General features: G+C 39.4%; 1 protein-coding gene across 3 annotated transcripts in view; it reads right to left on the bottom strand.

The window, feature by feature from the left end:
• LOC135214910 (uncharacterized) overlaps window positions 1–12,179 on the bottom strand; it is a 72,304-nt gene that overhangs the window by 35,106 nt on the left and 25,019 nt on the right. For all 3 annotated transcript variants that reach the window (XM_064249379.1, XM_064249377.1, XM_064249378.1), the window contains exon 8: window positions 5,254–5,407. In XM_064249379.1, coding sequence (XP_064105449.1) covers window positions 5,254–5,407 — 154 coding nt within the window. The remainder of the gene's footprint in view (window positions 1–5,253; window positions 5,408–12,179) is intronic.

The raw sequence follows: 12,179 nt of genomic DNA, 5'->3' as shown, positions 1-12,179 counted from the left end.
TCCAGAGGCTTTAGCTTCGTCCTTCAGTATGTGCGAGAAGGCATCTTCTTCCAGAACAGGCCAGTCTTACCCATATTGAACACCTCTTCTGAATGTTAGTCCTTCTCCTGGATTATTTTTCTAAAGGTCTCAGGATATTTTGCGGCCACTTCAGTGTCTGCAGATGCTGCTTCTCCATGCAGAGAAACAGATTTTAGGTGAAACCACTTCTAGTAGCAATTACAGCTAAGTGTAACAGTTTATCTGGAACTGGAGGGTAAGTAGAAGGTATTGGTTATAGTCCATTTCCGCAAGACTCCCATCACCATTTGACTGGCCCCGTAGGGGAGGTAGCACAGTCAGTGTACCTCATGCGATGCACTGTAGGTATTACTCAGGGATCTTTGCAGTGTCCCTTCAGCCCCTAGCTGCACCCCCTTTCATTCCTTTTACTGAACCTCCGTTCAAGTTCTCTGTCTTCCTTCTTACTTTCCACCCTCTCCTAGTTCCTTGCTGGACGAGTGGTTTTAGAAATTCATTTCTCGATTTAGTGTGGTTCGGATCCCACAATAAGCTGTAGGTCCCGTTGTTAGGTGACCAATTGGTTCCTAGCCACGTAAAAATATCTAATCCTTCGGGCCAGCCCTAGGAGAGCTGTTAATCAGCTCAGTGGCCTGGTAAAACTAAGATACGTGTAATTAACTTTTTTTCCCCCCTCTCCTAACGATTATTTCATAGTGCAAATGCGAGGTTTTCCTCCTGTTACACCTCTCAAACCTTTCTATTTTCATTTTTCCTTTCAGCGCTGAATGACCCCATAGGTTCCAGTGCTTGGCCTTTGACCTAAAATATATTTCATTCCATTCGACTGGAATGGGATAGTTGCCATGCCAATTTTGTACTGCAAGAACACCCTAAAAGGGTGCAAACAAGCTGCACTTGTTGGTTGTAGCTATACCTTATCCAAGGTGTGACATCTGTTAGCTTTCACTGCTCGGTACACAGAAAGGAGGAAAGCTTCGCCAGCTTTGGCCACTACATCTTTAGATGCTGCCAGGGTATTAAATACAGGAACTGTTTCATACATGTCTTGCCTATTCTTCAAGATATTAAATGACTTCTTTTTCCTTTTCCCAGATATAGCTGATGTTGTTCCTCTATAGTCTTCCTTTCTGTGTGCCAAGCAATGAAAGCTGACAGATGCCAAACCATCGATAAGTATGAATACAAACAGTGGCATAACAAATATGTCAGTCAGATCTATATTTAATCTCTCTATATTGCCACCAACAAGTGATGCAGTTTGTTTGCACTCTTTTAGGGTGTTCTTGCAGTACAAAATTGGCACGACAACCATCTCACTCCAATCAAATGGGGACGGGAGTCTTGCAGAACTGGACTAAAATCAATACCTTCTATTAATCCTCCAGCTCCAGATGAACTGTTACACTTAGTCAGCTGTAATTGCAGCAAAGGCTGTCACCATCCCTGTGACATGGAGTTGGATGTGAAAATTTACAACTACTATTTGAGGAAGATGAATTGGATAGTGAGATGATATAAAATTTATTTTGAAGCATGCATGTTTGTGTGGTATTTACCGGATTCAAAACTTGAAATGATTCCTTTTTAATTGCGCTCATTAGTACCTTCATGGCGTGTTTATTACCTATGTATTTAAAACAAACGTGGTTGTAGTCCTTCATGTGTATGTGTGTTCATTCTGTATATTGCTTTGTTATTTCAATTGAAATATTTTTTCTATCTTTTTAGTTTAAGATTTAGATGTTGGAATAACAGAATATTTACTACATAATGTGCACAAGATAAAAGTGTGATGCAGTTTATTCATATAAAAAACTCATACTTTCGTATGCATCCTATGTGATTATACGTATATGTATAAAAAATTGCATCAGTTTCCCTCACTGTAAATTCTGAGCTTATCAGTAAACATAATGCAACAATGTATGTAAGGACATTACTGTACTGTTCAGTAATTGAGTGGAACACTAGCAAAAGTAAGGCTATCTTTTAATTAGAAAAATAAAAGCTACTGTTTGACTTGTTTGTCTGCCCATTTCCCATATTGATTTTCTGTTTATTTACAGTGATACTATTATTCTAGATATATACAAACTTGTATGTGTATTTGAAAAGAAGCTGATTTTTTCTATAACTTTTGTTTCGAAACATTTGGCCATACAGACCACCAGTTATATGGGTATTGTTTTTTAAAATAAATTTAAAGGATTAGTTTCACATTTTTATTCTTATTTCATATAAAATGTCTTAATTTTGTAAAAGAAACTATGTATAGTCATTCCTAGTAAAAAATAAGTTCTGAACAACTTTTACTCAGTGATGTTTTTTGGTAAAACCATATTTTACGAGATATTTCTGTTCTTGGAGGGGTGCTGATAAGTGAAAACTGCCTCTGTTAGGTATGTTATGATATTAAAATTGAAACCCTATGCTACAGGGTTCCTCTGAGATAAACAGTAATCCAAAATCAACTGTTTTTGTTGGTAACATACAAAAACGTTAAAGGACTGACTGAAATCCTCCTTACATTCTGCACATATTTTGGTATAGAGACCACGTTGTTGAGGTGAATAGTGACATTACAAATGCCCTTTAGGTACAAGTTCAGCCCTGGAAGGGAGCGGGTGAGGAGGGGTGGGAAGGAGGATACGTAAATATAACTGAAAACAACAGATATTAGTGTCTAATCCATAGTTTCAAGGTCGCTGAGATGAAAGCGACACTCCTAAGGCCCTTTAAGTTCAAGTTCAGTCCCGATAGGGAAGGGGTGACATGTAAAAATAACCAAAAATGAGTTATTAGTGTCTAATCAATAGTTTTTGTAGTTGCTGAGATGAACAGTGACACTCCAGATGACCTTGAAGTCTAAGTTCAGCTCCGATAGGGAAGGGGATGGGAAGGGGGTGACGCACATAAAAATAACCAAAAATGACAATTATTAGTGTCTAATCCATAGTTTTCGAGGAAGCTGAGACAAATAGTGACACACCAGATGCCATTAAGTTCAAATTCAGCCAGATGGGGAGGTGGTGGGAAGGGGGTGACATAAAAATAACTGACAACAACAGATATTAGTGTCTAATCCATAGTTTTCAAGGTCGCTGAGATGTAAAGTAACATTCGGTTACCCTTTGAGCCCAAGTTCAGCCATGATAGGGAGGGGTGGGGAGAGGGTGACATGTAAAAATAACCAAATACTACAGATATAAAGTGTCTAATCCATAGTTTTCAAGGTCCCTAATATAAACAATGACACTCCCTATGCCCTTTAATTCCGCTTTTAGCCCCCAATAGGAAAGGGGGGTGAGAAGTGGGCGACGTAAAAAGTAACTAAAATCGATAGATATTAGTGTCTATTCCATAATTTTTGAGGTTGAGATGAAGTGATACATACTCCCAATGCCCTTCAAGTCCAAGTTCAGCCCTGACAGGAAGGGGGTGAGAAGGGGTAAAATATAAAATGTCAAAAATGCTGGGCAATGTTACTGGAGAGTGAGAAAGAGAGGGAGAGAGAGAGAGAGTTTATTGGTTGTCATTCAGTTTTCCCAGGTAGTGCCAGGTAGGGCAGCTAGACTAATATATGTATAGTATATGTATATAGTATATAATATATATATATATATATATATATATATATATATATACTATATATATATATATATATATATATATATATATATATATATATATATATATATATATATATATATAAACAGTATATATATTTACATATATGTTGGTAAGCTTCTGTTTCCTAATAGTAGCAGTTAAGACTTGGACCATCAATGGATGGTCTCTTGTTTGTCACTTTTTCTTAAGTTGTATTCTAACAGAGATCTTTCATTCTCAATTGATCCCTGATCCCTTTTTCCTGCCAACCAGAACCAGATTTGCTGAACAGCAGTACCAGGCATCAAAATATTAATGGTCAATTATTTTTTAAATTTTCAATTGATGTCGTCATAAATTCAATAGATGGAATTCAAATGACATTAATAAGCGTCATCATTGGGCAAATGAAAGACTTCTTTTTTTTAGCAAATTCAGTAGCTTTCCAATTGGGAATCTAGACAACCCCATTTCTGTAACATTTTATTATGTTCTATAATAATGATTAGCTCCTATCACTATATTTTCACTAATTTTTATTCTATGACATTCAGTGAATTCAATTCAGACATAACAGCTATAACAAACAAGGCCATTGTTCTGACTACATGTAATCATGGGCACAAAGCCTTTGAATAAGGTCTGGAAACTTCTTCCTTGAAGCACTTATTTTATGACTAAAGGAAGTCGGTTGGGTGAGTTACCCTTCAAATAAAATAATTTGCAGTTTAATATATTACCAACTAGAAGCTACCTGAGCTTTGAGCTAAAAATGCAATGCCCAACTATTCAGTTTTCAAATTTCATCAAAATATAACAGATTCTTCAGTTGTCCTCCTGTTTCATATCCATAAAAACTTAGGAATCGTGGCAATTCTTGATATCATACAAACACCACAGCACTAAAAACTATTCCACATAACCACATAAAAAATAACCAAAAACCAATATAAAAAGAATCCAATCCAGTAGACCAAACAAATTTTTTAAATATAATTACCAAGCAAAGCAAACTACAGTTCACCTAAATATACTGTACTCAAACAAGTTAGATGAACTCTTCAGAAAACAAGGTGGAAATATCACAGAAAAATACAGCTTTCAGATATTGCCTACAGCTTTGACTGAACCAAAAAAAAAAAAAAATAAAAAAAATAAATAAATAAAAAAAATCAGCATTGCATAAATTACAAATCTACCGTAAAAATTTTTAAAATACTCTTTCACAGCAGCTTACACTACTGACACTTCATAAATTGCTCAAATAAGGAAGCAATAACAGCTAAATCACCTGACATTTCCCAAAGCCTCCCATTGTACTACAGCTTTTGGAAATGATTCTGGTTTCTTTTTCTTTGCACACACTATTCATTCTCATCATTAAAACACTTGTTAAGATACACTTCTTTTTCCATTTCACCAAATTTTCTCTTTTATAGAAGTAAGGAAAACTATCACCTTCATTTTGAAAATTTAAAAAAATATAATAAAATAAAAAAAGTTTTCCTGCTCACAATGTCATACAGAGGGTTTAACTTTAAAATTCAGAGTAAAAAAAATGCCAAATTTCCTGAAAAAAGAACTACAAAAAAAAAGCAAACTGATTAAAATAACACTCACCATCTCGAACATCTCCTGACTCAATTTCATATAGTCCATCAGCAAAATTGTCAAGTCCTTCATTTTCTGAGCGTGACCTAGCTCCCTCTGAGCGCGACTTCCAGCCTGAGTTGATAAAAGTGTTGAAGTTGGCACTAGGATCGCTAAGACGACGCTGTTTGTATGATCATGAAATAGGAAAAAGATAACCAGAATTAAGTTAGAAAGACATGAAAAGTTTACTGCATTCAAAAGCCTGGAACAGACAATGGCAAGGCATCTCTACTTCTAGAGTTAAGTTTATACGTAAACATTGGAGAATATCAATACTGCCCTACTATAAAAAGGAACAGAAAATACAAATAAATCACAGAGGAAGTACAACACATAATCGACAACATTTACACTCTAATACACCCAGAGTCCTCCGAGTATATCTAAAACCAAATCTGAATGCTATATATACCTACCTATATCTTGAAAAAAAAAAAGGAAGTCAATAAAACCATCTGGTTTGTTTTAGTTTTTAATAATGCCTTGAAGTAAAAACAACTTAGTCTGAGATAACTAGAAGACCCAGTCATATACTATACTATAAGTATAAATAACAATCTTGGACCACAAAAGATATTGCACATCACACTGAAAAGTTGATAATTCAAAATATATCAGAATCTCATTCAAAAGCAGTTGCACAACACCCATGATCTACATCTTTCAATTTATTCTCCAGCCATACTGTATTAACTGCTAGTCAGTACATAATCAGAATGTATGAAAAAAATGTCCTCCTAATTACTAACTTACTATCATTATTTACACTTTTGTATCAAAAGTTCTCATTGCAATACATAATACCTTAAATAACAAAATTAATATAAATAGCAAGTCCTCACTACCATGCAATCATAGGATTCTACTATCCATGAAAAAAAAATTGAAGAAATGGGCAACAAAGGAACAGTAAGAGAGCATCTAATAAAAGGTCGTTTGTTACATCTTTTATGAGCACTGTCATCAAAAATAGAAAGAAAATATGTAGTACTACTACTAACCAGCCAAATGCATTGGTAAAGCTATAAATCTATGAAAAACAAAAAAAATATATAGATGACAAATCACACCATTCAAACACATAAGAACATCACACTAGAGGGGAAGAAAATTATACAAAACATCAAGAAAAAAAAAAGGGAAAAAAACAAACAAACTCCACTCCCAATGAAAGTGATAATAAATTTAATTCTAAATACGTACAAGACTAAGCAACAAGCTACTTCAACTTCAAATACATCATTGAATGTAGTAGAAAATGAAGTATATGAGAGATGGAAGCAGGTGCAAATGGAAATGAAGTAAATTCCACAATTCATCAACCCATGAACCAGAGGTGGCATATAATAGGTACTAGAACCTACTATAGGCCAGCTATAAATGCACTGAATACCTCTCAAATGCTAACAATATGATATTGTAATGATACAATTAAGTTTGTTTTCATACTTACCTGGCAGATATATATATAGCTGTATTTTTCCGAATCCGACAGAAATTTAAACACTTACGACAACACGCCGTGGGAGTCAGGTGGGTAGTACCCAGTTCCCGCCGCTGGGAGGCGGGTATCAGGAATCATTCCATTTTCTATTCATAATTTTTTTATTTCCACTGTCTCCTGAGGGGAGGTGGGTGGGTACTTTTATATATATCTGCAGGTAAGTATGAACAAACTTAATTGTATCATTACAATATCATTTTGTTCATGAAACTTACCTGTCAGATATATATAGCTGAATCCCACCTTTGGTGGTTGGGAGTAGACAGAATAGAAGATTTTAGGAAACATATATCTGCAGATAATTGATATCTTGATTCCTTACCTGTTTTAGCATAGCTGACTTCGTGGTTACTGCCGCGTAAGTCTGCTTGTGCTACTAGAGTTGCCAGCGAGGTAGAGACCTATATAGCTGGTGCACTCCAGATGATCTGTCACAGGGGCGAGACCACGACGTGACTAGACCATATTGACCATACCATGAGGCTAAGAAGTAAAATAAATATATATATAAAAATATATATCACCACCTGACCCACCTAGCCAAAGTTAAGGTGTGTTAACTAAGGCTTAAGAGTTAAGAAGTCACCGTTGTCGGCGACTCAACTACTAAATTAAGAGCTCTTCCTAACCATTTTCTACAGGATAGGATGAGTGGTACTTCTTGCCCCAAGATTGTGTCTGCAGACACGTATGGCCCAAGCGAGCAGCAGATTCTCATATGCCATCTTCACATCTCGCAGGGAGTGTGAATTGAACACAGAGTTGCTTCGCTAAAACATGGTACTCAGGATGTTGCTGAGCCATGCTCTGTTGAAATGCTTCCGAGGCCGCGCCCTCACCTCGTGAGCATTCAAATCAAAAGATTTCAAATCTTTGTGCAAACACAAAGAAGAGCTTTTTTGAAAGACCTCCTTAACAATAAAGCCAGTGTTCTTCGATATGGGCAAGTCTGGTCTTTTCGGAACACTGCAGATGTCCGTACGACTTCGACTTTCTTGAGTTTTATGTAGATAAAACTTGAGAGACCTGACAGGGCACAGGACTCTCTCTGGCTCCTGCCCACTAACTTGTGCCATCCTTGCTTCCAAAGCTCCTGGCCCAAGGACAAAACGGGTTTCCATTCTTAGGCCATAACGAAAAGCTTAGAGAGCACACCGCCTGTGTTCTCTAAAGCTAAAACTTTGTGACGATGGCTTAAAATTTCCTTTTTTTTTTCACCTTAAAAAAACCCGCCTTTGTCGTATCTTAGGGTGGATTAGAAGAAAAATGCCTTCCTGATCAAATACAAGAAGTTAACAGGTAGGAGATGTTCGAATGCTTTGACATCAAGAACTTCAGACTATGTCTAAGTTCCATATTGAAAGCTTCGATCTGGACATGCACAGACAGTCCGTCTGTACTAACGTCAGGTGACCGACCAGTTGACCAGTCAGACGAATCAAGGACAGCAAGGCTGTACCCTGAAGACCATAAGGCACTATTCTTCGCTGAAGGATGAGTGTTTGGACTGCCTGGGCGATTCAAGCTAGCAAACCTTAGGGGGGTGTATCAACGCAACCCAACGTCGTTAGCGAATAAACTCCTGAGCCACTCCTGACTCCGAGCTTCTGGTGCCAGGAGAAAGGAGCGAGGAGCAAAAAGGCGATTCAGTCCCGAAGGACGAATGCACCTGGACAGTCCAACCTGGTCTCATGTTAAACGATCATCGGGGGTGTATAAACGCAACCGACTTCGTCAACAAGAAACTCAGGGCTACTATATGTCTCCTGATCTCGCACGAGTGTCTGACTCCGAGAAAACAGGTGAGACAAAAGTAGATGGTGAGCGAGTTTCGAGATTTCACAGAACTCAAAGATCGTGAAGGGCTTTGTGTTTGACAGAAGCAAATCTCTGAGCCCAAAGGCCGTCAACAACATATTTGCGTATTCTTTAATAGTTGTGACTGCCAGCTTTATCCCATTCTTCAAACGGAAAGGGAAGACTGCAATCTTATGCTGTCAACATCTCGATAGTCTGAACGTAGTCAGACTCAGAGCGGAGAGGTTATAGGTACCTTTCGTGTTAAAGGAGACGACTCTCTCGGAAAAGGTCCTTGGAAGGACGTGACCTCTGTGAATCTAGGGTCTTGAAGGCCAACATGGGGCGATTAGCGTCATTGTCGCTCCTGTGATGATATAAATCATCTTATTACATTTCCTAAGTGATTGAAAAAGGGGAAAAGAGACTAAACATCCATCCCCGTTCAATATCATAGGATGGCGTTTAATGTTACCGCTCCCCGGATCGAGAGAAAAAGGGAGCAGAGAAGAAGAAGCTCTTCGTCCTCAACCTAGCGAAGAGATGAATGAAAGGACGTCCCTAAAGTCTCCACAACTCTCAACATACTTCTAAAGAAAGATTCCACTCGGAAGTCAGTAGTTGCTGCCTTCGATCGAGACGATTCGAGCGGACTTTTGCAATCCTGTAACGAACCTCTAGAGGATCGTTCCATTCTACGTCTGTTGTTATAATAGGCTCTTTCTCGTAAACCCGAACCGGGACCGAGAGAAGATACTTCCTAAGATATGAGAGAGCTGTGGAAGATCAGAGTTGATAATGGACCATGGTTCCAAAAACTTCGTTTTCGAGGACTGGAGGGACGACTGAATTGCTTCCACTTCTTTCAGATTATGATCCAGGACATCTGAAACCCTCTCCAGATGTACGGCAACCTTCTTCTATCACCTCAAGAGATACTTAACGCACCGAGAGATGTTCAGAATCATTCCTAGATCTTTAATAAAATTTCAGTTTCCCGGTAGGAAAAAAAATGTAGAGGTCTGAATTGCAGTCTATTCAGGGAAAAAAACAAACTTCTTTAGGAAGTAAATGGTCCCCAGCAAGCTCATCCATTCCCTCACACAGTATGTTTACTTCCCTAATAAGGCTGCGCTTTGCCTAAGCAAGAGAGCATATAATAGTGCAATGTTGTGGTAGACTCGTAGTCCTATACCGTGCGGTAACGAGCACCGAAAGGAGTAAGATATCTCTGTAGAACATATTAAGGCCAAACGAATGCAATGTTTATTCATTCATGTAAGAAAAAAATCCCCTCAATCTTAGGCTAAAGTCCGTGCTTGTAGGGCAGAGATACAGTTCGTCAGTCAATCCCGCAGGAGAGAGAGAGACGTAACTGCCAGCACAGAGATACGGTTAGTCAGTCAATCCCGCAGGAGAGAGAGACTTAACCTACAGCGCATGAGAGCGAACGAGTTGGTACTGGCTCGTTTGGACTGGAGGGGAGGAGTCAGAGGACAGTGACAGCAGCTTCTTACGATGATCCAAATACGCATCGTCCGTCATCGTCTCGTCTCTTAACCTTTATGGCCTGGGTTGCCAGACTAACCCATATTCTATGAAGAAAAAGGTCGTTATTTTTAGCATAAAGAGACTCTCAAGCTGGTATATTTAAGCGAAACAGAAAACGCTAAATATACAGATGCGTTGTGTCGTCAGAACACTACCATACAACGGTAAAAGATAAATCGGAAACTCCTGAAGGCTGCAGGGAGTAGTAGTAACGATTTGAAATTGTCCTTAAAATGGACCATAGACCTCTCGGTTGCCATCCGAAGAGGTAACTACAGCAAGCGTATATGACTTGAACCAACCAGAAATAAAATAACGCAAGGCAAAATATGAAATTATATCACAATAAAGTTTGTTCATACTTACCTGGCAGACATATATATAGCTGAATTCGGAAACACAGCTACATACATATCTGACAGGCAAGTTTCATGAACAAAACTTAGGAGATCGAAGCAGTCAGCTCAAGCTTCTTAGTTATTGGACATAAGCGTCATTGACGTAGTCTACAAGTCTATTTCTTGTACGTCTGCGAATGACGAATGAGAGCTCTTACGAATCTTGTCAATAAGAGCTTATTCGCTTACGCAATATCAAGTTAATGAGATGTTTGTCAATGAGAACTAACCCATTTACGGGACAGAGATATTTTGTCAATGAGGGGATACCCACTTACTTGACAAAACGATAGTATATTGTCAATGGGGGAAAGTCACTGAATTGACAAAACGTAATCCAGGAAGTCGAGCATTTTATTTTCCGAGATTCCCGTCTCAAACGAGGAAGGGGCAAAAATCCTGTTAAGAGACTGTGCTTACGTCAGGTAGAACGACGATGTTCAATTCGGCAGCGTAGTCCCGACTAGGAACTAACGAAAATCTATCATCTGAAAAGCCTTCAGATGGGCTAAAAAGCTGCAAATTACCCTGGGAAGAGGAAGAAACTCTCCAACCAGCTTCCTCTCCCGTATCACAACTAATGCCTGCTAAAGCTTAAAATTTATTGGCAGTATGGCAAAGGCAGTCCTGTCTTGCGCTTTCCTGAAGAGCGTACTTTTGATGAGTGCCTTTGCAAGAATCCTACTGAACGTTTGCCGAGAGTCCTGACGTGCAGGACATCGAGCCTTTATAACCCGTAACTGCCTTATCGCAAAGTCTTGACTGCGTAGTGGCAACTTAAATTTATTGGCAGAATGGCAAAGCTTGCGGTAGAGCAAACGAGAACTTCCCTTGAGCTTTCCTTAACTCCATCCACCTATGCGAAAAGCAATATTAATTGACAGAGACCTCTTGAATTCACGAAACCCGATGTCTTGCTGGTTTCGAAGAAGAAGTTGTCTGTTCACTTTAAGCTTACTCCGAAGCACTGCCTACTTCACATTCTTTGCAGGTGAGGTAGAAGGTATCATCGAAGGTAGAGGTAAAAATCTAGAGGAAAAATTCTTTAAGCCCAAATCTGAAACAAGAGCTTGAAGAGTTCAACAGAAACGTTCAGCCAGGCGACACACCTGGCGTGCGCTGGTGCACGCTCGGCGTCCACTGGAGCGCGCCCTCGGCGTCCACTGGAGCGCGCTCGGCCGTCCATTGGAGCGCGCTCGGCGTCCACTGGCGCGCGCTTGGCGTGCACCACCCGCGCGCCCCTGGCTTGGGCGTCCGCTCTCAAAAGCTTACTGCTACTATGACTTCTTTTAACGTATTTCTCGGTGGAAAGACGGACAATGAGTTCAGGTCGACGTTCGCCTTCTTACTTTATCACTGAAACGCATAACGAGAGAGAGAGAGAGAGAGAGAGAGGACGTTGAAGCGTCCTCTTCTATAAAGCTTCTATTTAGAGGGCGCGAGTCCATCCGAAAGCTCCAACCAACCCTGCGCGGGTGGGGAGGACGCTTCGGAGGACGATGAAGCATCCTTCAGGGATTCGTGCACGTGCACGCACTTAGGCAGTCTGGGGATTTTCATCAGAAACTGCCGAAGGCACGCCAGATCGGTGGGGGTTCCTCGTAACCCTCCTTCGGCTTTCGACATGCTCTCTCCCTCGTTCT

Source organism: Macrobrachium nipponense, chromosome 46 (assembly GCF_015104395.2).
Source record: "Macrobrachium nipponense isolate FS-2020 chromosome 46, ASM1510439v2, whole genome shotgun sequence".
NCBI classification, from domain to species: Eukaryota; Metazoa; Arthropoda; class Malacostraca; order Decapoda; family Palaemonidae; genus Macrobrachium; species Macrobrachium nipponense.
This window is presented reverse-complemented; position numbering and strand designations above follow the sequence as displayed.